General features: G+C 38.8%; 1 protein-coding gene across 2 annotated transcripts in view; it reads left to right on the forward strand.

The window, feature by feature from the left end:
• The window catches only part of SMAP1 (small ArfGAP 1), a 155,689-nt gene that overhangs the window by 35,406 nt on the left and 94,445 nt on the right, over positions 1-25,838 (forward strand). For both annotated transcript variants that reach the window (XM_066253295.1, XM_066253302.1), the window contains exon 2: positions 16,223-16,356. In XM_066253295.1, the coding sequence (XP_066109392.1) occupies positions 16,223-16,356 (134 nt within the window). The remainder of the gene's footprint in view (positions 1-16,222; positions 16,357-25,838) is intronic.

Genomic DNA, 25,838 nt, shown 5'->3' on the forward strand with positions numbered 1-25,838 from the left:
ATTACAGTATAGTCTTCTCAATGTAGAACATTAAATATTTCTAGTGTTTTCACTCTGCTTTGAAGATTAAAGTTAAAATACAATCATATTTTTTCTGTGCTATTTAATTGAGGTAATAGCTTCTTTTTTTGGTGCATGTTTGGGGTGGAAAGAAAACTATATATCATAGTTTATGTAAGGAAAGACTTTATGACAGTGTGAATCATAGTTTAAAATATGTTGTTTGGTTTAAAAAAAAGAGACATATTACTCAGCTTTCTCTAATGGTAACATCTTGCAAGGTGATAGTACAATGTCCTAACTAGGATTTTGACATTGATGGGATCTACCAATTTTACTGTAATTTCTACACTTTTACTTTCTGTGTGTGTATTTAGTTCTATATATTGAATAATTTTATCATGTGTAGATTCATATATGTGCCACCATTCAATATATAGTACAGTTTCATAACCACTAGGATCTCTTGTGTTTGCCTTTATAGTCACATATTCCCCCCACACTAATCTGTTTCTACTTCTAAAATTTTCTCATTTCAAAAATATCATATAAATGGAATCACATGATATCTTTTTTTTTTTTTTTCTGTATTTTTCCGAAGCCGGAAACGGGGAGAGATAGTCAGACAGACTCCTGCATGCGCCCGACCGGGATCCACCCAGCACGCCCACCAGGGGGCGACGCTCTGCCCCTCCGGGGCATCGCTCTGTTGCGACCAGAGCCACTCTAGCGCCTGGGGCAGAGGCCAAGGAGCCATCCCCAGCGCCCGGGCCATCTTTGCTCCAGTGGAGCCTCGGCTACGGGAGGGGAAGAGAGAGACAGAGAGGAAGGAGAGGGGGAGGGGTGGAGAAGCAGATGGGCACTTCTCCTGTGTGCCCTGGCCGGGAATCGAACCCAGGACTCCCGCACACCAGGCTGATGCTCTACCACTGAGCCAACTGGCCAGGGCCTCACATGATATCTTTGAGATTGGCTTTATTACTCAGTGTAATTCTTTGGAGATTTCCAAGTTGTTTCATGCATTAATAGTTCTTCTCTTTTTGTTAATAAGTAAAATTTTATGGTATGTATGTATATATATATCTATGGATCATAATTTAACCATTTACCTGGTGAAGGACCTTTGGGTCATTTCTATTTTTTCACTATTACAAATAAAACTCTTTACTGTGTATGGGTTTTTATTTGTAAATAAGTTTTTATTTCTCTGGTAAATGCCCAGTGGTGCAGTTGCTGGATTGTATGGTAATTGCATGTTTTGAATCATAAAATTGTCAAACTGTTTTATAATGGCTGTATTACTTTACGTTCTTACCAATAACCATGTGAGTGATCCAATTCTTTCACATCTTTGTCAGCATTTGGTGGTGTCACTGTCTTTTATTTTAGCCATTTTGTTTGGTGTGTAGTAATAGTGATATTGGTTTTGATTTGCATTTCCCTAATGGCTAATGGTGTTGAGCATCTTTTCATGTGCTTATTATATGCCATCTGTAATATACTCTTAAGCGAAATATCTGTTAGTGTTTCATATGTTTATGACTTTAACTTTACTTTTCAATTATAATTGACATACAAAATTATATTAGTTTCAGGTGTATAATGCAGTAATTAGACATTGTATAGCTTACTAAGTTATCACCCCAATATACCTAGTACCCATCTTCACCATACATAGTTATTGCAGTTTTATTGATTATCCCTCTGCTGTTCTTTACATTCTTGTGATGATTCTGTAACTACCAATTTGTACCTTTTAATCCCTTCACCTTTTCCCACCCATCCCCCAACCCTCCTTCTGTCTTAAAAAAGACCCTGTAATGTTTCTTGTAATACAGGCTTGGTGACAATGAACTCCTTTAGCTTTTCCTTGTCTGGGAAGCTGTTTACTTGTCTTTCGGTATCAAATAATAGCTTTGCTGAGTAGAGGAATCTTGGTTCTGGGTCCCTGCTTTTTATCACTTTGCATATTTCTTGCCAGTCCCTTCTGGCCTGCAGAGTTTCTGTTGAGATGTCAACTGACAATCTTATGGGAACTCCCCTGTGAAAACTGCTGCATTTAAGATTTTTTGTCTTTAACCTTTAGCATTTTAATTATAATGTGTCCTGTTGTGGGCTTCTTTGGGTTCATCTTATTTGGGACTCTCTGTTCTTCTGAACTTGTATGTCTATTTTCTTCACCAGATTAGGAAAGTTTTCTGTCATTTTTTTTTCCAAATATGTTGTGACTCTCTCTTTTCCTTCTGGCACCCCCATGATGTGAATGTTGGTACACGTGGAGTTGTCTCCAAGGCTCCTTATATTATCCTCATTTTTTTGGATTTTTCTTTCTTTTTGCTGTTCTGATTGGGTGTTTTCTGCTTTCGTATCTTCCAAATCTCTGATTTAATTCTCTGTTTTATCTGCTCCACTGTTGATTCCTTGTTATGTAGTCTTCATTTTAGACTATGTATTCTTCATTCCTGACTTTTTTTAATTGATATTTTTTTAGATTAAGGAGAGAGACATCAATTTGTTATTCGACTTATTTATGCATTTATTAGTTGATATTTGTATGTCCCGTGACTGGGGTTTGAACCGACAACCTTGGCATATCAGGGCAACGTTCTTACCAACTGAGCTACCCCACTAGGGCCCTGACTGGTTCTTTTTTATGCTTTCTACTTCCTTTTTTATGTTCTTGTCTCTTTCTGAAGTTCTCCTTAAGGTCATTGAGCATCCTTATAACCATTGTTTTGAACTCTGCATCTGAAAGATTGTATGTCTCCATTTTATTTAGTTCTTTTTCTGGACTTTTATTCTGTTCTTTTATATGCATATTTCTTTACCCCCCTCATTTTGGCAGCCCCCCTGTGTTGGTTTCTATGTACCAGATAGAGTTGGTATGTCTTTTGGACTTGATTGAGTGGCCTTATGTGGTAGGTCTTCTGTATGTTCCAGTGGCACTGCCTTCCAGATCACCCTAGCTGGGTGCTCCAGGTGTGCCACCCCTCACCCCTGTCCCCTGTGGGTTGTGTACACCCTCTGTTGTAGTTGAGCCTTGATTGCTGTTGGCATGTCAGTGGGAAGGATTTACCCCCAAGGCTGATTGGCTCCGAGGACTAAGACCACCGTGGAGGATCAGCTGTGTGGGGGGCCGACCTTATGGAGCAAGATTTCCTTATCAGGGCTCCAGTGCCCACTAAGTCCACGCCCGAGTGAGTCATTTGTGGAGGTAGCTCTGGGGCCTCCTTGGAGGTGCAGGCCAAGGTCAGTTGCCACCTGTGTCCTTCCCTGGGTCACCTAGGTTGAGCTACAAAGTGATCTGCAGATGACTGCTGCTTGTGCTGGACTTGGAGGTACCCAGGAGACGACAAGCTGCAAACCAAGGCCATTTGTCACTAGTGCCAGGCTTAGCGAGAGGTTCACAGTACCTGAGTTCAGATGCTGCTTGTTTGAGAGATTTTAGGGAATTCTGAAGCATGAGCTGAAGATAGGCGGATTGTAAGGAAAATAAAAACACTGGAAACAGCTTGGGTGGGGCCACATGTTGGGTGGAGCAGGATCTTAGGAAATCATCAGGATGGAGTTGAAAGGTCAGTGATAGATAGGTTGATGGAGATTCAGATATGGTGCCTGCCCAGGAGCTCTGTGCAGTGAAGGCTTAGTAAAGGAACAGTGGCCTCTGCCAGCACTTTTGTCTGGGAGAAAATTGCTCCTCCAGTTCTCATCTTGATTTCAGACAATTCAGTTCCTCCCCATCTGTCCCTGGTCCCTTTCAAGCTGCTACCCCAGTACTGGAGCTCAAAGGGAGTCCGACTAAGTCCCTGGATGGGCTGTTTAAGAGGAGCTGCTGGGGACTCCAGCAGCCCTTCATCTCCTTCAGCCACAATCCCTGCTGGCTTTACAGCAGAAGTTACAGAGACTTCTCTTCCTGGCACTGGAATCCTGTGCTGGTGGGGCTTGGTGTGGGGCTGAACTCCTGCTCTTCAGGGTGGACCTTTGCCACTGAGATACTGCTCTTGATTTTTAACTGCCATGTGTGGATGTGGGACCAGTCTATCCAGTGTCTCTGCCCTTCCTATAATTCTCAATGGTCTTCTTTATATTCTTAGTGGTAGGACTGCTGTTCAGCTAAATTTCAGGTGGGTCTGAATGTTTTTTGTAGTTTGTTGTAATTGCAATGTGGTTGTGGGAGGCATGTAAAACCGTATTTACCTACCCTCCCCATCTTGCAGCAGTTTAATTCTCATTCTTCATTTTCTAGTTGGATTTTTTGTTATTGTTGATTTTTTTTACTAGACTTTTTTTTTTTAGAGCTGTTGTAGGATTATAGCAAAATTGTGTATAAGATCGAAGGACTTTCCATATAACTCCCCCTACTCATGGATAGCCTGCCTACTTCACTATCAAAATACTCTTGAGTTTTGAAAGTGCTTATATATTCTAGCTACTAGTCCTTTTGTTAGTTAAATACAAATATTTTCTTCTACTTGGTACCTTGTCTTTTTGTATTTTTCCGAAGCTAGAAATGGGGAGAGACAGTCAGACAGACTCCCGCATGCGCCCAACCGGGATCCACCCGGCACGCCCACCAGGGGGCGATGCTCTGCCCCTCCGGGGCGTCGCTCTGCTGTGACCAGAGTCACTCTAACGCCTGGGGCAGAGGCCAAGGAGCCATCCCCAGCACCCGGGCCATCTTTGCTCCAATGGAGCCTCGGCTGTGGGAGGGGAAGAGAGAGACAGAGAGGAAGGAGAGGGGGAGAGGTGGAGAAGCAGATGGGCGCTTCTCCTGTGTGCCCTGGCTGGGAATCGAACCCAGGACTTCTGCACGCCAGGCCGACGCTCTACCACTGAGCCAGCTGGCCAGGGCGGTACCTTGTCTTTATATCATCTTCACATGGTCTTTTATAGAGCAGAGTTTTTGGTCTTAATGGGGTCCAATTTATTAATTTTCTCTTTTATGGATTGTGTTTTGGCAAGTCTAAGTACTCTTTCCTAACACAAGTCCTGAAGATTTCCTTCCATGTTGTTTTCTGAAAGTTTCATAGTTCTGTATTTTTGGCCATGATCCGTTTTGAGGTGCTTTTTGCATGATACAAGGCATGGATCAAATTTAATTTTTTTTTTTTTGCACATGGATAGTTAATTCTTTCAGCATCATTTCCTGAAAAGATTATTTTTTTCTCCCCTGATATTTATTATCTTAAAAATTAATTGACTGTATGTCTGGGAGTATTTCTGGATTTCATTATGTTTCATTGGCTTATTTTCATGCCAATATTACAATGTCTATTGCTCTAACTTAATAATAAGTCTTGAAGTCAGGTAGTATAAGTTCTCAACTTTCCAGCTTTTTTTTCCTTATAATTGCTTCTCCATTTTAATTTAATTTAATTTTTATTTTATATCTTCAAGAGAGAGTGAGAAACAGGAAAGGAAGGAGATGAGAAGCATTAATTTGTAGTTGTGTCACTTCAGTTATTCATTGACTGTTTTTGAAACATATCTTGACCAGGGGTGGGGTTGCGGGTGGGGTGGGCGGGGAGGCTTCAGCTGAGCCAGTGATCCATTGCTCAAGCCAGTGACCACTGAGTCATGTCTATGGTCCTACATTCAAGCCGGTGAGCCTCTGCTCAAGCCAGTGACCTTGGGATTTTGAACCTGGATCCTCACTGTCCCAGATCACCACTCTATCCATTGCACCATCACTGGTCAGGCTCCAACTTAACTTTTTCTCAAACTTATTTTTGTTATTCTAGGTCCCCTGAACTTCCATATTAATTTTTAGAATCGGTTTGTCAATTTCCACAAAATAATCTCCTGGATTTTTATTGGAATTGCTTTGAGCCATTATTTAGGAGAGAATTGACATCTTTCTAGTAACTGTCAAATCTGTGCTAATGTCACTTCTCTCATTTCTGATATTGATAATTTGTGTTTTCACTTTTTCCCCTAATCAGTTGGGCTAGAGGTTTATCAGTTTTATTGATATTCTCCAAAAATCACCTTTTATTTTTATCAACTTTCTTTGTTGTTTTTCTATTCCTTATGTCATTGATATCTGTCCTGCTCTTTATGTCACCTTTGTTTTTGAAAGATATTTTAATATGGTAAACAGTTTTAGGTGGGGAGTATTTTACTTTCAGTACTTTTAAGATGTTTCACTAACTTCTACCTTGCAATGTTACTAATGAGAAATCTGACATATTATATTAGTTCCTTTATACATACCGTATTTCCTTATGCATAAGACACTCCCATATATAAGATGCACCTTAATTTCGGGGGCCCAAAATGTGAAAAAAAGACAAGTATGAAAAAGTGGGGAATGCAAGTAGAAAAAAACTACACCACTGTATAAGACGCATCAGTTTTTATACCGCAAATTTTTCAAAAAAGGGTGCATCTTATACTTGGGGAAATACAGTAATGTGTCCCCCCCATACTATTCATCCCTAGTTTTAAGCAACTTATAATATAACTTTAGGTGATTTTCTTTATGTTGCTTATGTTGGTATTCTTTGAGGTTCTTGGTCCTGCAGTTACATATTTTTCAAATTTTTTGAAATATTTCTGCAATTATTTAAGTACTTTTTAATGTTACTTTATCCTAATTCAGGGATTCTAATTATAAGTTTATTAGGCTGCTAAAACTATTGCATTTTTTGCTCTTTGTGTTTCATATTGCTTTGTTTTCAGATTCTTTAATCTATATTTCTGTATTGTATAACCTCCTGTTAATCCTGTCCAGTTTATTATCCCAGGCTTTATAGTTTGTATCTCTAGCAGTTTGATTTGGAAGATGTATACAATATATTCATATTCTAGTCCATGTCGTAATTTAACTTGTTCAGTCTTTCCTATAGCTTGTTGGATATGTGCAAGGCACAGATAACAATAGTTTTAATATTCTTACCTACTCATCGTATCATTTTGTAATTTTGGGCGCAGTTTCAATTGATTGACTTTTCTCCTCCTTATATCTCATATTTTCCTTATTGGTGAATTTGGCTTACTGGTTCTGGACTTTTTTTTTTTTGTATTTCTATAAATATTTTTGACCTTTTTCTTTCATTTGGAAATATCTGCTTGAAGATCTTGCTTTTTAAGTTTTGTTAGGTGAAACTAGAGTTTATTTTTCCCACTAGTAAGGCAAAGTTATTCTGAATACCACATCTAATGCTCCACAGATAATGAGGTATTTAGTCTGGCTGATGGCCATAGACACTCTTCCTGACTGGTTTTGAGCTTTAAGATTGTCCATCTAATTGTTTTGGGTGGTTCTTTCTCTACTTTCTGTGTTTTCCTCACTTGTGTGTATTAGTACTTGGTTGAATACTCAGAGGTGACCTTCTGTGGCTTTAAGTAGTTCTCTGTGCATCCCTCTCCTCTCTCTTGCCCTCTTCCTAATGAAATTAGTCACTTTGGTCTCTGTGGACTCCCAGCTCCATCTCTTCTAGTTAGGGAGACCACTGGACCGCTTCTGGGTTTATCTTCCCTGTACTGTGGCCTGGAAATGCCCCAGGCAGAAGAAGCTGAGTTCCCTGTAGGCTACACACCTAGTTTTGTTTTCATCTCTTGATTTCCAGTCTCTTCAGGAATGTTGTTTTATATATTTTGTTTGGTTTTGTTAGTTTTTTAGTCAACAGTGTAAATTTAGTAAATGTTTGCCCCTTTATATTGTTTAGACATGGAATTCAGTATAGTATTTTAGTAGAAAAATATGCATGAAAAATTACTTTAAGCCTTTTGCTTCTTTTTACTAAAACTTTTCCTAGGCTCTTTGAAGAGAGTAGTGTTAACCTAGAAAATAAAAAGCCAAAATGAAAAGCAACAAACATTTACTTTAGATCAAAGCATAGCTATCTGGGAAGCACTGATTCAGGCAGAGACTCAAATAGAGTACTGATTATGAGGTCAAGGCAAGGAGTATTTATAAGAAAGGGAAGGGAAATAATTCCATAAATAGAAGGAAGGGATTTCTTTCTATTGGTGCTGATAAGCCAAGGAAAGAATTTCTATAGGTGCAAATAAGCTAAGTTTTTCTTTAGCTTCCTTAGAATTGGTGCTAATTCTAAAGAATAATCCTAATTTTTAGCCCTCATAGTCAGGAAGTCTGCTTTCCTGTTAGCTTTATAAACAGTTGTTTGGAATTCAATGTTGCTGTGGCCCTGTCCAAAGATTCCAAAGATTTGAGGAGTTAAGACATGCAAGGTAATTCCCCTGGGATGGCAGCTCTAACTCCATTTTGAAATTTTTCTTTATATGTTATTTTTACAATAGTTATACTTAAGTATTTTAGAGCATCTGTTTATGTAATACTTAAAATTACTAACACAACATAGAGAAAAGGACAACTATTGATGTTGCTGCTGTTCTGTTCCAGTGATACTTCCAAGCCTAACTCTGCTGACTAAATGATGCAAAACAAGTTACTAAATCAGTCCTCCCCATTTGCTGAAAACTGAACTTACAGAGGAAATCTCTTATGATGTGCTCATTCTAAATTTGATGTTATTTTGCTATCTGCTGATATCACAAATTTTTTCCACATCAGATGAAAACATTTGATTATATTCTGTGGCATATTATTAAATATTTCATGTTTGAAAGATTTCATTCTATTTTGTACTGTTTGAAACATCTGTTTATGTAATTATAGCTTGCTGTTCTCAAACTGGTACAGAATTTGACTTAATCTTTGTATTCTTCATGGTAAAGTTGCAAAATAAAGCATATCAAGGCTTTTTAAAAAGCAACCATTTTAATATGTAGAGACACAAACTAAAGTATCTTTTCCACTTCAAGCTGAAAGTTGGTATTGAGTCAACATCTAAAGGTAGAGAAAAAAAGTGCCTGACCAGGTGGTGGCTCAGTGGATAGAGCATTGACCTGGGACACTGAGGAAGGACCCAGGTTCAAATCCCCAAGGTGGCTAGTTTGAGTGTGGGCTCATCTGGTTTGAGCATGGTCTCACCAGCTTGAGCGTGGGGTCGCCGGGGTGAGCATGGGATCATAGACATGACCCGATGGTCGCTGGCTTGAGCCCAAAGGTCACTTGCTTGAAGCCCAAGGTCGTTGGCTTGAGCCGAAGGTCCACTGGTTTTGCTGGAGCCCCCTGGTCAAGGCACATAGGAGAAAGCAGTCAGTGAACAACAAAAGTGTTGCAGCTATGAGTTGATGCTTCTTATCTCTCTGTCTGTCTGTCTCTCCCTCACTGAAAAAATAAAATAAAAATAAAGATGAAGAAAAAAGCAAGTTACTTTTTGTTCAGGTGTAGTTAAGTGCAAACTGAATAAATTGAGTATTTATTGATTATATTTTCTTAAGCTATGATTTTATTCATTTCACTGGCCTTTCTAAAATCATTTGGTGACTCCTTGTTGCCAGGAGTATAAAATCAAATCTAGGAGTCAAGGTTCTCTGTAGGGTCTTCAGCCTATATTTTCACTTTTGCTACCCTTCTTTGTTTTCTGTTAGCTGTTGTCCAAAGCTCTGTGTTCTTTCACCTCTTCCTGTGCCATAGTTTTTATCTTACTGGAATAATGTGAGGACCTGTTCCTGCTAGGCTATTTCCTGTGTTCAGGAAACCTTTCCTTAGATATTTTACTAGTTGGCTTCTTGCTTTAGGACTCTGCTCAAGTGTCATATTATCATTGTTATGTTTTTTGACCATTATATTTATAATATCAGCCCATATTTTTTCTAACATTTCTCATTGGACCTGGCTGGTTGGCTTAGTGGTAGAATGTCAGCCTGGCGTGTGGATGTCCCTGGTTTAATTCCTGGTCGGGGCACACAGGAGAAGCACCCATCTGTTTCTCCACTCCTCCCCCTCCTGGTTCTCTCTCTCTCACACCTCACCCCCTTGCCACCCTTCCTGCAGCCATGGCTTGATTCGAGTGATTTGGTTCTGGGCGCTGAGGATGGCTCCATGGCCTCCGCCTCAGGTGCAAAGAAGAGCTCGGTTGCTGAGCAATGGAACAATGTCCAGGATGGGCAGAGCATCACCCCCTACTGGGCTTGCCGGGTGGATCCTGGTCAGGGCTGATGCGGGAGTCTGTCTCTGCTTCCCCTCCTCTCACTGAATTAAGTAAATATTTAAACAAACAAACACTTCTTACTCTCCTTACCCTCTTAATATTTTTTTCTCCGTAGCCTTGATCACAGTCTGACATCCCGTACATCTTGTAACTTGTCTCTTTGTTTTACTCCACTGCGATATATAGTTCAAGAATTTTAGAGCATTTCCATTATTATGAAAAGACACTCGTGCTTTTTTTGCACTAAGTACTCTCCTTCCCCACCCATCTTCACATAGTACAGGTTCTTTTGCAAGTATGTAGTTCAACTTACAATGTGGAAAACATGTTTTCTTGGGTCACTGCTTGCTTCTCTTGGTCATTCACAACAGTTACTAACCTATAACATAGCTGAATATGAGCAGGACAGGTCAGTCTTGGGTAAAGAGCAAAGGGCCTTGCGGTAGCGGAAGAGAAAGGTGTCTTCCTAGTTTCATCCTTGATCCTGAACAATATTTTGATACAGGTAGTTTCTCTTTCAAATCTTTTTACTGCTTTGGTATGTATCTCTTTCTCGGGGCCTCCACTGCTGTGATGCAGTCTTATGAATTACCCTTTATACCCCAGTTGAGTTTGTCCTCAATCTCTCCTCTGTTCCCCCTTTATCAAAATTCTCTATCCTTCACCGTTTCCTTCTCCAACAAATAAAACCAAGTCAAATCTAGTTTCTACTGCCTCTAATCTTGTGTATTGTGAGGAAAGAAGTAAAATGAATTTATAATAATTTAGGAGGGATTGATAATTCTCTGAAATTTTTGAACTGTTGACCATCTTTCTTTAAAATTCTCGTCTCTGAGTTTTTGACTGCTTTTCATTTTCTCCCTAAGACTTAGTACTTTGGTTTTTTTTCTCTTCTTGTTCTTGGGGCTGCAGCTTTTATCTTGAAGTCAGTGCTCGTGTATATATCTTCAGTTTGAAGTTTAGCCCTAAATTGCTAATTACTTGCTGCACATTTTCATTGCGATATGTCATTGTCATTTAAAGCATTCATCAGACTTCCTGTGAAGTTTTCTCACTCTGTAAGTACCTTTATACTTTAAGTCCCAGATTTAAAGCAGAATTTGCAGCCATCTTGGTTTCTGACTTCTGCCTTATCACTGTGTTTCCCACTCTCTAAGACTTAGCAGTTTTTCTCTGTGGTTCTCGTATTTGTTCATTTCCATTCTTATTGTTGCCACATTTATCCGTCCTTTAACAGAGTATGTTTGATTTGTTAGTATTCCTAAGTATTCACAAATGATGGATATGAGTCAAAGTGCTAACAATAAGCACATCTCTCCTGTTACTGGAGTTTTGCTTTAGTGTGATTGTGATTATGAGATTATTAAAATTAGTTTAGGTGAAGCCAACCTTTTTGTTGTTTTTAGTGAAATAGTGACATAGATAACTCAAACCACTCAATATTTGAATTCAAAATACACTTTGTTTTTTCTTCCTCAGCAGACTAGTATGTTTTAATTAATTTTCACAGCTTAAATCACATACTCAATAAGAATAATGAAAGCAGATCAGGAAGTATGTTGAGTGTTTGAGTTGAAGACCTTATGAAGACTAATCTAGAATTTCGCTATTCAGAATGTGGTCTGTGATGGCAGCTAGTCACACTGGTTGCTTGTTAGGAATACAGAATCTCAGGTACCGCTCCAGGGCTAGAGAATTAGAATCTACATTTTCATAATATCTCCAGAAATGTGTATACACTTTAAAGTTTGAGAGATAAAGATCTAGGACTTACTCTGCATTTCTTTCACTTTTCTTAGTTTGAGATTTAGTTGCTAAAATAATTAAATCCTCTAGATGTCTGTTTGTTTACCATAGAGTTTTGCATGAACTTTGAAACAGATTGTCATATGTGTTTATGGAGTCATAAACTGGGGGAGTCAGCTCTGGCTAGAGTAGTTATGGAAGTCTTTCAGGAGCTGGCAGATGTGAACTGAGGACTACAGAACGAAGTGAGCCAGGCATGCAGAGACCTAAGAAAGAAACATTGGTGCAGAGGGTGGGTAACAAATGGAGAGGCATAAAGATAATAATAGTATGTGAGTGGGGGAACCATGATGAACTTGGACGAGGTGTTAGGGGCCTTCTCCACGAGGAGCCAGGGTAAACCAGTTAGCCTGTTATCTCCTATAAGAGGCCTTTTATTATTTGGCGTCCTCTTATCTCCTGAATAAGAGGTATGCTCTAATACTTGACCCATCAGCTATACAAAAGTCCCCTACCATACCACACCCTTTCTAACATTTGCCAAGAATTTGTCCTGACGTATTCTGTGCGTACTGTCTACTGGTCAGCCTTTACATTTCAGTACAGGCTTTGCCGCCTCTGTGAGACCTGTGTGCCTTCCAGCAGACTTTGTCTCCCTCGTTGGGGTCCTCCTTGCCCCTTACATATATATAACACATTGCTAGAATTGATTATTCCATGTTATATTTAAGCTTTATTCATAGAGATATGTGTAGTTTATTCCTTTTCACTGTTATGTAATATTTCATCTGATGGTGAGATAATCATACTGTGAACATTTGTTATTTCTGATCATTTTTAGAAATGCTGCTGCTATAAATACTCTGGTACTTGTGTAAATACTCTTGCATACAAGTATGAATAAGTTTGTTTATAGTGTTTTTCAGCCTTATTTGACTGTGACCCAGAGAAACATTTTATAGCATGACTTGACTTTGTATTTGTGTCTGTACACATTACATGTTATTGATTTTTCATTAAAGTTTAACAAAATTATACTGCTCAAAAAGTTAAGGGGTATTTAAAAAATGAATATGAAGCGATAAAATATCCCCTAATTTTTGTGAGCAGTGTATATTTGCCCTTCATGTAATACACTCATATTTTTCTCTTCTAAAAGTAAATACTTTTTGAGCTTAAATTAATATGTTATGACCTGTGGATTAAAATACTGCAGTAGGGTGTGTTGTATGTATGTGTGTGAGTATATGCGCACATAGATAAGTTATATTATGTATATAAATAGATAACCTCTGTGTGTGTGTTTATGTATGAGAGAGGGAGAGAGAATAGATTGGTGGAAGGATTTATTCAAATTGTTTTTTTAAGTGATTAAACCTATTTGTACTTGGCTTGGCCTCCTGCATTCAAAATTTGTGTTTATGGTCTTTTACCAGCATTTATTTGTCACAGAGTTGGTAAGTATTCATTGAGTAGTTTGATAAATGAATATGAGGAGTTTATGCCAATAACTAAATGATTTCCGTGTTGAGCAGCGATTATCAAGGCAATTTAATGTAAATTCATAAGGCTAATTTTTTAGAGTGGGTATTACATTTGTAATTTCAGTTAGTCTTTTAAAAGTCTATTTTGGGGGGTTTCTAACTATATTGTTAAGATATATCTATATTTCAAAGAAAGATGTATTGACAAAACTACATTATTATTTGATTTGGGCTAAATAATTAGGGCTAAAGTTTTCCATAAGTTTGTTTTTTTGTTTGATTTTTCCTTTCAGGAATTAGTGAAAGAGTTTTTTTTTTTTTTTTTTCTTTCCAGAGAAAGAGTCAGAGAGAGGGATAGATAGGGACAGACAGACAGGAAGGGAGAGAGATGAGAAGCATCAATCATTAGTTTTTCATTGCGACACCTTAGTTGTTCATTGATTGCTTTCTCATATGTACCTTGACTGCGGGGCTACAGCAGACCAAGTAACCCCTTGCTCGAGCCAGCGACCTTGGGTCCAAGCTGATGAGCTTTGCTCAAACCAGATGAGCCCACGCTCAAGCTGGCGACCTTGGGGTCTTGAACCTGGGTCCTCTATATCCCAGTCCTACTCTCTATCCATTGCACCACCGCCTGGTCAGGCGTGAAAGGGTTTTTATAGCCTTAAATTGTTTAAAACCTAAACATCACCTACCATTTAATTATGTCTGGCTATTATCTTTTGCTTAATAGTTAATGTCATTTTTTCTATATTGTTGTATGTGCTTTTATACATTTTAATCCTTACATTGTCTTTGGTTATTGTAAAAATGCACCACTGTATTGGGTGCTAGCTTTTTACCTGCATTGACATTCCTTATTATATGCAAGTGATCCTTTCTATTTCATTCATTCAGCTATAAAATCTGCTACATTGGGAAGACTGCTGTAGAGAAAAGTCTCCATTTGTATTTGGCTATGATCCCTTAGCAGATATTCTGAGAGGGATCATTCTATTTTAAGAATAAAAATGAAGCTATACTTGAAATGCCTTGAAAATCTTTTGTTTCCCCATCATGCTCTAGACTTACTGCCTTTTTGGGAATTGTTTTTGAGGAAGTTAAGATTTACTTATTTTGCAGGCTAATGTGGAAACTTCTCTAGGGAAGAGAAAGCATCTTTTTTGTTTTTATATGAGAGGTAGGGAGACAGAGACAGACTCCCCCATGTTCCTTGACAAGGATCCACCTGGCAAGCCTCCTACCAGGTGATGCTTTTCCTGTTTGGGCCGCTGCTCAGTTGCTTGGCAACCGAGCTATTTTAGTGCCTGAGGCAAGGCTGCAGAGCCAGCTTTGCTCCATTTGAGCTATGATTGTGGGAGAAGAAAAGAGAAAGAGAGAGATAGGGAGGGAGGGAGAAGCAGATGGGCGCTTCTCCTGTGTGCCCTGACCGGAAATCGAACCTGGAACATCCATACGCTAGGCTGACGCTCTACTGCTGGGCCATCTGGCCAGGGCCTGTATTGTATTTTGATTTTCAAAATTTGTTAGTATGACATAACTTGTACTTAAGTATTGCTTTAAAACTTTTAGCATAATTTTCATACAAGTCTCACCTAAGTAATGAGGGAAGCCAATCCTAACTCCATTTAACAGGTGAGAACCTTGTTGCTTAGTTTCTTACTAATGCAGTGTAATTTATACAGCTCCAACGTGGCAGAATAGGTTGACAGTACAGTCTTTTGGCCTCAAATTCATTTTGATGCTGTTAGCAATTAAACAACTAGTTTAAAGCATGGCCCAGATGTTTGTCACTTTATAGGTGGCATGTCTAAAGATAAAAGCAGGATATTTTGGCATAAATTATGTATGCATAACTATCTCCTAAGGAAATTGGAAGGATATATTTAGTTTTACTGCATTATAATTTACTAGTGTCAATGTTATTTTGTAGATTGTCTCTGACCTTTAGCTGAAAAGTATGTACTGAAAATAGAAGCCTAAATTTTTTCAGAAAGCTTTTTTAATTGATATTTCTTATTGTATATAGTTTTATAGTCAAGTGGTTCTTATAAATCTGGTAGTATAAACCTGTATTTGACATGATTTCCAGATATTTTTCCATTTTTACTTTAATTATATAAGAATATATGCAAATAATCATAAGAATATTTAATATTAATCAGAAAAAACATTCAAAGGTATGAAGAATAGTACAGCTGAGACTTGTGTATTTTTGTACACTTATGTGAATTTCTCTACAGTGTTCTTCAGAATTTTTTGCCCACGACCCAAAGAACTAACATAGCGTATTTCTTCATCTCAGGGTTTTAGGCGTGATTAATCTGATAGGCTTCTGGAGCCAGTCCTTCTAGTTTCTCATGCTTGCCAAAACTTAATCAGTTAAAAATTTTTTTTAGTATGTTGAATGCAGAATGGGGATTGTAAGTAATAGTTTTAAAAGGCATTTTCCCTAATTGCCGGTGAGGGTTCTATATTAGTTGGCCATATATTTCTTCTATAAATTATCCATTCATATTTTTCTGTCCATATTTTTATTAGGTTAGTGGTCTATTTCTTACAGATTTCTAAGTTTTATTTTTTTAAATTTCTGATTTTTGTTAGTAATCTTTTAAGCAGAGAGTACTTTTTACTGTGGGATATTACTACTCCAGGTTCAGCTACACTGAGTGGAAAAACTGTTCATGTGAATTAGTTTTGAATTCCTAGATTTGAGGAAAGTTCCTAGGAAAGAAATACTAGTAAACTCGTTAAGGTTCTTGAACATTGATTTATAACTTTTCTGTACAGCCAAGGCACATGTCTTCTTAGCCATCTGTTGCTGGTACCATTTGAAAATTTGAGGCACATAAATTCTGTAAGCCTTCATTATAATTGAGTAAAAAACAAGAATGATGTTTATATGCTGTCATGATATTTATTATAGTTTTTAATATTTGCTTTTCTTTGTTTCTTCTTCTTAATTAGGTCCCCGATGGGCTTCCTGGAATATTGGTGTATTTATTTGCATCAGATGTGCTGGAATCCATAGAAATCTTGGTGTTCATATATCTAGGGTCAAGTCAGTCAACCTAGATCAATGGACACCAGAACAGATACAGGTAAACACTTTCTTACTGATAAATTATTAAAAATATTTAAAGTGAATTTAAAATCTTAAATCTTTCTTGCATTTAAGGATTAATATTGAAAAGAAGCATGTTGAAACAACAAGTGCCACATATAAAATTTGAGTATTATTTGAATTGTCAGTTGACAATGTGTTTTTCTTCTTGGGCCTGTAGTAAAGTCAGCTTATAAATATTTTTATGTAAAACGTTGATTTTGAAGTATTTAAAAAATGAATGCTTTTTCCTTGTGTTGATGAAATTTGCCTGTGTAATTCCATAGTCTGTTTTGTTTTCCTGTCAGTAGAGGGAGCCTGGGTAAAGATAAAGAGTAAACCATCTCTAGCATAAGAACTAATTGGGAGGATTTTCCTTTCTGAAGAGAGGTATTCTTGATTTGCCAGTAGGGCCTAATAGTTGGAAGACAGCCCAGTTAGCACATGTTCTAATTTCTGATTTGAACTTGTGTCGAATGATTTAGCTTTGTTAGAAATTTGTAATTTTAAGGGCTTGCCATTTTCCCAGTATAACAGTCTTAAATTCTCAAAATCATACTTTCTAATCATTATGATTGACTGCTGATGTATAAATGATTATTTCTACTGGTTTTATTTTATAATTCACAGTGAAATTACACTTCCTTTTTATGCCTTTTTCAAAATATTTTACATTAGTATGAATGCTGAATACACAAGTATATGTAGTTGAATCTTAGTGATACACAGACCTCACAATCAGAAAAAAACAAAAACAGAAAATTGGCATGATTGGGGTGAGGTAAGGGTAGAAAGAATAGAATACTCAGAGGAGTGGGTGATTTTTAAAAAAGATATATTGGTTTGTTTAAAGAAAGTAAAACTTCAGTACTGAAGACATATTTATACCAAAGTAAATTCTAGATAGATATAGCAAAGATATATATATATATATATATATATATATATAAAATTAAACCTTGAAAATACTCCAAAGAAAAAATAGAGCTCTTCAGACTATAAAGGCAAGCATAATTTATTTAATTCAGTTTAAAAATAATTTTATTAAGAAAATTAAATTTAATAGGGTGACATTGATCAATAAGAGTACATAGGTTTCAGGTAAATGTTTCTATAGCATTTGAATTGTAGATTATGTTGTATACCCATTACCCAAAGTCAAATCATTTTCTCTCACCTTATATTTGTCCCTTTTTATACCATTCCCCTCCCTCCCCATTCTCCTTCCCTGGTAACCACTTCATTTTTATCTGTGTCCATGAGTCTTGACCAGTTTTATATCCCACCTGTGTGTGAAATCATACAGTTCTTAGCTTTTTCTGACTTACTTATTTCACTCAGTATAATGTTATCAAGTTCCATCCATGTTGTCGTAAATGTCACTGTGTCATTATTTCCTATGGCTGAGCAGTATTCCATTGTATACATGTACCACATCTTCTTTATCCAGTCCTCTATCGAGGGACACTTGGGTTGTTTCCATGTCTTGGCCACTGTGAATAATGCTGCGAAGAACATTGAAATGTATGTGTCTTTACATACCAATGTTTTCGAGGTAGATACCTAGTACAGGGATTGCTGGGTCTAATGGTAATTCTATTCTTAATATTTTGAGGAACCACCATACTTCCTTCCATAATGGCTATACTAATTTGCATTCCCACCAGCAGTGGATGAGGGTTCTTTTTTCCACAGCCTCTCCAACATTTGTTATTACCTGTCTTATTGATAATAGCTAATTCAACAGGTGTGAGGTTGTTAATTCAGTTTTAAATAAGTTTTTGAGCTTTTTACTGACTGAGGCATGTAAGAAAATATGATACTCAATCTATTTTCAATATCCTTGAGGAGATAATTTACTTGTTATATCAAGAAAGCAGAGTAACTGTGGTAACAGATTTCATGATGTTGTTTCTTAAAGTTGTCTTGAAAGTGTAGCTTGGTGTTTGTAGTGGGTTATGCAGGTACAAAGCATTCGAATCCCAAAGTGTATTGTCTTTTTAATGGTTTATTCCAAACTAAGGACAGAACATGAAATCCCTGGACAATTCAGTTCTCCAGGAATATTACTTTTCTCAACTAAGCTGTTGAAAGGAGTTGAATAGCAGGTTATTTGAGATTGATGGCTCTTCTTTTCCTATAGCTTAGAGCAGAACTTCCTGATCCGAGGGTTTTCCATGGAATAGGTTACAGGCATGCCACAAGATACCATTGTATTATTAAAAATGTGAGGATTTTGAAAATAATTATTAAGTGATGTACAGTCTTTGAAATTGTATTTGAACACTACTTGTTTGATTCCACTTGTCAACTCCCTGAAATAAGACTTGTTTTGGAATGTAAGACTTCTGATTAGTACTTGTGCCCAGAGAGTGCCCTGTCTGGTTCCAGAGACCACAGAGCTCCTCTCCCAGGTATTCTTTGATGAGAAGTGTGGTTAGGATGAACACTTAAAAACATCCTGTGAGTAGACAGTAAAGTTTAACTTAAAAAAAGAATAGAGAAGACTTAATCACACAGATGGGTGTACCATCCAGTATTCCTTGCAAGTAAATCCAAAGTTGTTTCTTAAAAATTATTCTGGAACTTTTGTACAATATTAATGAGGAGGTAAGTGGTGAAGAACTCAAGTTCTATAACTATGGAACACAACTTTATTTTAGCTGGGGAAATTTCAAGGCAACCGATTCTAGAGAGGCAAGAGAAAAAAGTGATTAAGAAAGTTTTTCTTACAGTTGGACTGTGGAGTTAGGCCTGGGTGTTTACAGGTGGATACTTAACTTCATGTGTCTGTTTCTTCATTTGTGAAACAGGAATAGTAATAGTGCCTTGCTTACTTCTGTAGGTTGCTGTGAGGATCAAATAAATTAATATGGGTAACACATTTAGAACAGTGCCTGGCATATTTTAAACACTCAACAATGTTAACTTGTCAGTATTAGTTAGTATTAATCTATTTGTTTATTGTGTAAAACTCTATATTTGTACCTTGAATATCTTTTTTATTTTGTTAAGTTTAGTTTTCTAGTGAATCTTCTGTGATGAATTGGTTGCTAAATGTACAATAGAGTAACTAAATCATTTCATTGTGTGATACTATTGAATGTAAATGAATTATTTTCTGAGACTATTTGTGAAAAATAATTCATTTTTAGTAATATTGGCTATTAATGCATTTTGAAATGAATAGTTAGGTAATTCCATCACTTGTCTATTGAGGTTGCTCCTTTCTCAGATGTAAGCATATTGTATTTCTGTGGTGGTAGGTATGTTTCATGTAGGCCAACTCTATGCTCCCAGTGACCCCTTGCTCAGGCTAGCGGCCATGGGTTAATGTCTATGATCCCTTGCTCAGACTGACAACGTCGGGGTTTCGAACCTGGATCCTCAGCATCCCAGCTCTACTCTATCCATTGCACCACTGCCTAGTCAGGCAACACTGCACTTTTATCTGTGTCCATGAGTCTCAGTTTGATATTTAAAACTAGCTCTTTTTACATCGTTGTTTGCTGTTACTACAAAAGAATAGTCACCCCAATTTTCTAGTCACCCCAATCTCTAAGTGTGTTCTGCTGTGACTTCTTGCTGTTTGTCCTTTTGTTTTAGGAGCTGATTGGGAGAAGGTTGCTAGTTCTGCCTTTATTTTCATTCTCAGCCTTCCTTCCTGCTTTTCCACCTAATTAAACAATTTGTATGCACTTGGAGGCATCTTTAAACTCTTTCTTCTAATTTGAACATGTTGCTTCACCCCCTCCTTCCATAAAAACGTCTCTCTCATACCCTCTCTCTTAACATACATACAGCTCTCCACTCCTATACTTGACTATTTATTTGTTTGCTTGTTCAGCCAGTAAGCTATTAAGTACTCACATTGTGCCAACCACTATCTTCTGGGGCTAGCTCTTATCTTCCTTTAGCAGTTGAATTCCTTGAGCAAGGTCTTTACCTGCATTTTCATTTCTTTACCTTACTTTTTCCTCTACTAACTCATTTCTGTTTGCATCATTTTGCTAAGTTCGCACTTTCGAAGAACACTAGTTACCCGTAATGACGAAATTCAACTCTCCATCCTCCTCCTCCTTGATCTTCCTGCTTCACTTGACACTAACCACAGCTGTTTTGAGCTTTCTCTCTGTAAAAGAAGCTAAAGTTACTGTCCTACATCTATTATTTTGTTTATTTAATCTCTCTCTATATAGATGTTTTTACTATTTTTCTACCTTTTCCTCCTACTGGAAATGTTCTACAGCTTTATTCTTAGCCCTTTCGCGCTTGTCTTTCTCCATAGGAAAACTCATTTACTGTCATGCATTCAGTTATGTTTTTGTGGAGATGGTTGTCCACCCCCCTGATCTTTCCACTAGTGACTTCTCAAGTGAGTTTCAGTTCCTTTTTTAGATTGCCTCTTGGAGATCTTTCTTCATTGGTTTACCATTACCTGAGCTATCCTTGACATGAAGCATTGGTGATATCTTTAGGCACACATTTTATTTGTATTTTCTATGAGGCTGAAGTCAGCTAGTTAGGTTGATTCTGTGGCACTGAAATTTTAACATGGCTTTACATTATCTACTCATATTTGGATATTCAGTAACTCTGTGAAGTAATTAAAAATCTTGTTGCTTTATGAACAGTGCTTAGCAATGAAGCAAAGAAAGCTGGATGTTAATACAATGTAGAAGTTAAGAGAAAGGAATAAATATGACCAGGTATAGATTGTGTGTGTGTGTGTGTCTGTGTGTGTGTATGTGTGATAACATTATGTAGAATAAATAAGAGACTATAAGAATTAACCAATGCTTGGTCGCAGTATCAATAAAATCTGCACATGTACCATATGGAAACAGGACAAAAGGATTTATGAAGTTGTTTCAGGTTTCAATATGGAAAATTCTGGCTATAGTCATAGTTATTAATGTGTAGTATTTGCAAATGTTAAGATTGTTAGATGTCAATTTACCTGCAACTTGACAAATCTAAGATTTAAATAATTAGTTGATTGTCCAGACCAGCTTTCTTTCTTAGTTATTGTTATTGTTCCAGTTAATCTTAAAGGCTTGCAGTGTTGTGTGGTTCTTATTTCTTTATTTCTCTTGCTTCTGTATTCCATCAGTTCTTCACTCATTCGTTCATTCCTTACGTTGCTTTTTATTTTCATTTCTCCTACCGTATCTGAGGTTTTAGCTTATTTCTGATCTTCCTATCACTGTCACTTTCTTCCTTTGATTTACACAGTATATCCAGAATATTCTTCCCAGAACATTGCTTTGATAATTGTGCTTCTCTCCTAAGTGATTTGCATTGGTTCTCTGAGAACCATAAAAATTTATTGTCCTTTAATTGATAGTCAAATACCTTTGCCATCTGGCCTCATCCTGTGTCTTTGACCTCCCTCCAGATACTTTTACTATATACAGTTTTGGTTATATAGAGAGACAGCTTTTCCTGTTGAAGAAATCTGATGATGTGTTCTTGCTTTTTCTTTTGGTTCTACTGTTGTCCTTGTTAGAATTTTTTATTTTTTGTATATTCTATTTATCAAACCGAATTCTTCCCATTCTTTAAAACCCAGCTTAAATTCCTACTCTAATAATATCTGCTTCTGAGTATAGGTTTGTATGGTCAGTAGCCACGGCCACCATCACAGCCGCCTGGCCCGTGCAAGTTCTCATTAGATTCGGACAGTCGGTAATGAAACAACGGAGCCAAGAACTGGTGGGAAGTTAGCTTTAATCCTAGCTTACACCCAACAGGCAAGTAAAACCCACTGAACTCCAAAACCCACTCATTCAGTGCTCACAAAGCTACTGACGTATCCAGGTTTCCTAGAATCAAAGGCTTCTAGCTCACCAGCCTTATTCACCTCTGTTCCCCATCTCCTCCTCTCTGCACAAACTCTGCACAAACTGGCTTCTCCTTCAGCACTCTGCCATCTTGGCTGCCTCTCCTCTCCTTCATGTGGCCTTTCTCTGCTCTCCTCTCTGCTCTCCTCCTAGAACGTAATCCCTCTTTTCCCGGAACAACGTGATCTCTCTTCCTTTTAAAACCTTTTGGAGCGAAAGCCCTCCCCCCACACATATTAACATAATCACATTCATCCCAAGCAAGAAGGGCAACCAATATCATCACCTAGGCGACAGGCCTCCACGTGGGCAGCGCCATCTATAACAAAGTGAGCATAATATATTTTATCCGCCCAACAATCCACCCCTATGCTTATTACTTTACTACACACAATCTACACCACCGGCATTCCTGTGCAAGGAAATTAGGCACGTTACACAAGTTACAACATGACAAATCATACAATTTCAACAATTACAAAGATATACTTCACCAGTGTCTGAGCACTTTCTCCAAAGTGCAAAATGTCCTCGGCCTTCTTTCTAGCCAAGGCTTCCTGGGGCAGGGAAAGGTCCTCCAGCAAAGCCGCCCCCCAACCCCATCAAGGTATTTCACATTGTCCAAAATCCATAAGTCTGTCCAACAAAGGAGTCAGTGTTCTCTCCGGTCATAGCCCAGGAATCAGTCCAGCACATGAGGCCTCAGCCACCACCCTCATCCCTGCCGTAGTGGCAGGTCTTTCACTGTCCCAAAGCGGAGCATGTGGCAATGGCAGTCAGCATTTCCATCTCACCCGTATGTCCCAAAATCACAAACCTACCAGTGGTGTAAGTACTCCTTGCTGCTGGGCTCTCATTTTCTGGAGACTGCGTATCACAACTCCAGCCCAATTCTCCTCATCTTTCAAAGAGGAACTGAAAACACCAGCTCCCGCTGCTGGGCTCGAGCCCCGGGCTGCTGCCACCTTCTGCTCTGCGGGCCATGCAGCCCCAGCTCTGGCCTCAGCCCCGGCCTCCCGCCACTGCTGGCTCTCCACAACGTCCAGGACAAGCTGCAACTCACGAACCGTGATTCCTTCTCCAGCGGCTGCTCCATTTCTAAGCGAATCTCATGAACCTGGTCGCCTCCTCTGGTGCTTGCTTCAGCTCCAGGGTCGGCATTTCTTTTTCCTACATTTGCTCCAGCTCCTTCCACTGCTCGGTTTGCAGGTCCCGGGCAGCCTCTTCCACAGAGCTCTCGGTTTCCTCACGTATGGCTATAAAAGTCAGCCAGCCTATGGTCCCCAAAAGGACAGCCATGGGGAACCATAACAGCAGCCAGTCCTCTACTCCACTGCTCAAAGGTGGCGGCGGCTATATACCGAACTGTATCGAATCCTGCCAGAGACTATGCCAAATGTAAGGCCAGTAGCTATGGTCACCATCGCAGCCGCCTGGCCCGTGCAGGTTCTCATTAGATTCAGACAGTCGGTAATGAAACAACGGAGCCAAGAACTGGTGGGCCATTAGCTTTAATCCATTGCACCCGGCGGGCAAGTAAAAACACACACTGGGCTCCAAAACCCACTCATTCAGAGCTCACAAAGCTACTGACTTATTCGAGTTCCCTAGAATCAAAGGTTTCCAGCTCACTAGCCTTATTCACTTCTGTTCCCCATCTCCTTCTCTCTGCACAAACTGGCTTCTCCTTCAGCACTCCGCCATCTTGGCTGCCTCTCCTCTCTTCCATGTGGCTTTTATCTGCTCTCCTCCTAGAACAGAGGTCGGGAACCTATGGCTTATGAGCCAGATGTGGCTCTTTTGCTGGCTGCATCTGGCTCACAGACAAATCTTTAGTTAAAAAAAAATGTTAAAAATATAAAACATTCTCATGTATTACAATCCATTCATTTCCTACCGCTCATGTTCATGGTTGCGGGTGGCTAGAGCCAATCACAGGTGTCCTCCAGGACAACACCAAATTTTTATTGGATAATGCATAACATACACGGGTCATTGTGAGGTCAGGAAGTAAACTTCCATCCTTTTAATCAAGTAGTCAGCTAGCTAATTGCAGAGACGCTTTTTTTTAAACTTTATTTATTTATTTATTTTTAACAGAGGCAGAGATAGACAGGGACAGACAGACAGGAAAGGAGAGAGATGAGAAGCATCAATCATCAGTTTCTCGTTGCGCATTGCGACTTCTTAGTTGTTCATTGATTGCTTTCTCACATGTGCCTTGACCGTGGGCATTCAGCAGACTGAGTAACCCCCTGCTGGAGCTAGCGACCTTGGGTCCAAACTGGTGGGCTCTTTGCTCAAGCCAGATGAGCCCGCGCTCAAGCTGGCGACCTCGGGGTCTCGAACCTGGGTCCTTCCGCATCCCAGTCCGACGCTCTATCCACTGCGCCACCACCTGGTCAGGCGACGCTTTTGATGAAGAAGATGGCTAATAAAGATGAGTATCATACTTTTCAGCAGGAATGGACAGATGAATTCACCTTTGTGTAGAGGGCAGGTTCTGCATTGTGTCTAATATGCAATGATAAAATTGCATCGATGAAACGGTTAAATATAAAGCAGCACTTTGACACACACCATACTACATTTGCATCAAAATATCCAGCGGGGGACAGCAGGAAGAAAGCATGTCAAGAGCTACCATGCAGAGTGTAGGCTAGTCAGCAGCAGCTCCGTGTTTGGACCCAACAAGGTGACTGAAATGTGGCTAGCTATGCTGGTGCTTTAGCAATTGTGAGAGACGGAAAGCCATTCACAGATGGGGAGTATGCCAAAACATTCATGCTTGATGTTGCCAATGAACTTTTTGACACCTTTTCGGATAAAGACAAGATAATCAAATGAATAAAAGACATGCCTCTGTCGACAAGAACTGTTCACGATCGTACCATCATGATGGCAAATCAAATTGAGGCAACACAAGTGAAGGACATAAATGCAGCACCATTCTTTTCTCTCACTTTGGATGAGTCAACAGACATAAGCCATTTATCCTAGTTCAGCATGATTGCAAGGTATGCTGTTGGTGACACACTATGTGAGGAAAGTCTTGCTGTTTTGCCTATGAAAGAGACAACAAGAGGGGAGGATTTATTCAAGTCTTTCACTGAGTTTGCTAAAGAAAAAATCTACCGATGGATAAACTTATTTCGGGGTGTACTAATGGTGCTCCATACATGGTGGGGAAAAACAGAGGATTCTTAGTGCTTCTTTGTGAACATGAAAAGAGACCCATCCTAAGTTTTCACTGCATCCTACATCAGGAAGCGCTTTGTGCTCAGATGTGTGGCGAGCAGCTTGGTGAGGTGATGTCGCTGGTCATTCGAGTGGTCAACTTTATTGTTGCCAGAGCTTTAAATGATCACCAGTTTAAAACACTGCTGGATGAAGTTGGGAATAATTATCCTGGTCTGCTTCTTCACAGCAATGTGCATTGTTTGTCAAGAGGGAAGGTGCTCAGCCGTTTCGCGGCTTGTCTGAGCGAAATCCAGACTTTTCTTGAAATGAAAAATGTCGAGCATCCTGAGTTAGCTAACACTGAGTGGCTCCTGAAGTTCTACTATCTTGTGGACATGACTGAACATCTGAACCAGCTCAATGTGAAAATGCAAGACCTTGAAAATACAGTCTTATC

Source organism: Saccopteryx bilineata, chromosome 1, assembly GCF_036850765.1.
Source record: "Saccopteryx bilineata isolate mSacBil1 chromosome 1, mSacBil1_pri_phased_curated, whole genome shotgun sequence".
Lineage (NCBI taxonomy): Eukaryota > Metazoa > Chordata > Mammalia > Chiroptera > Emballonuridae > Saccopteryx > Saccopteryx bilineata.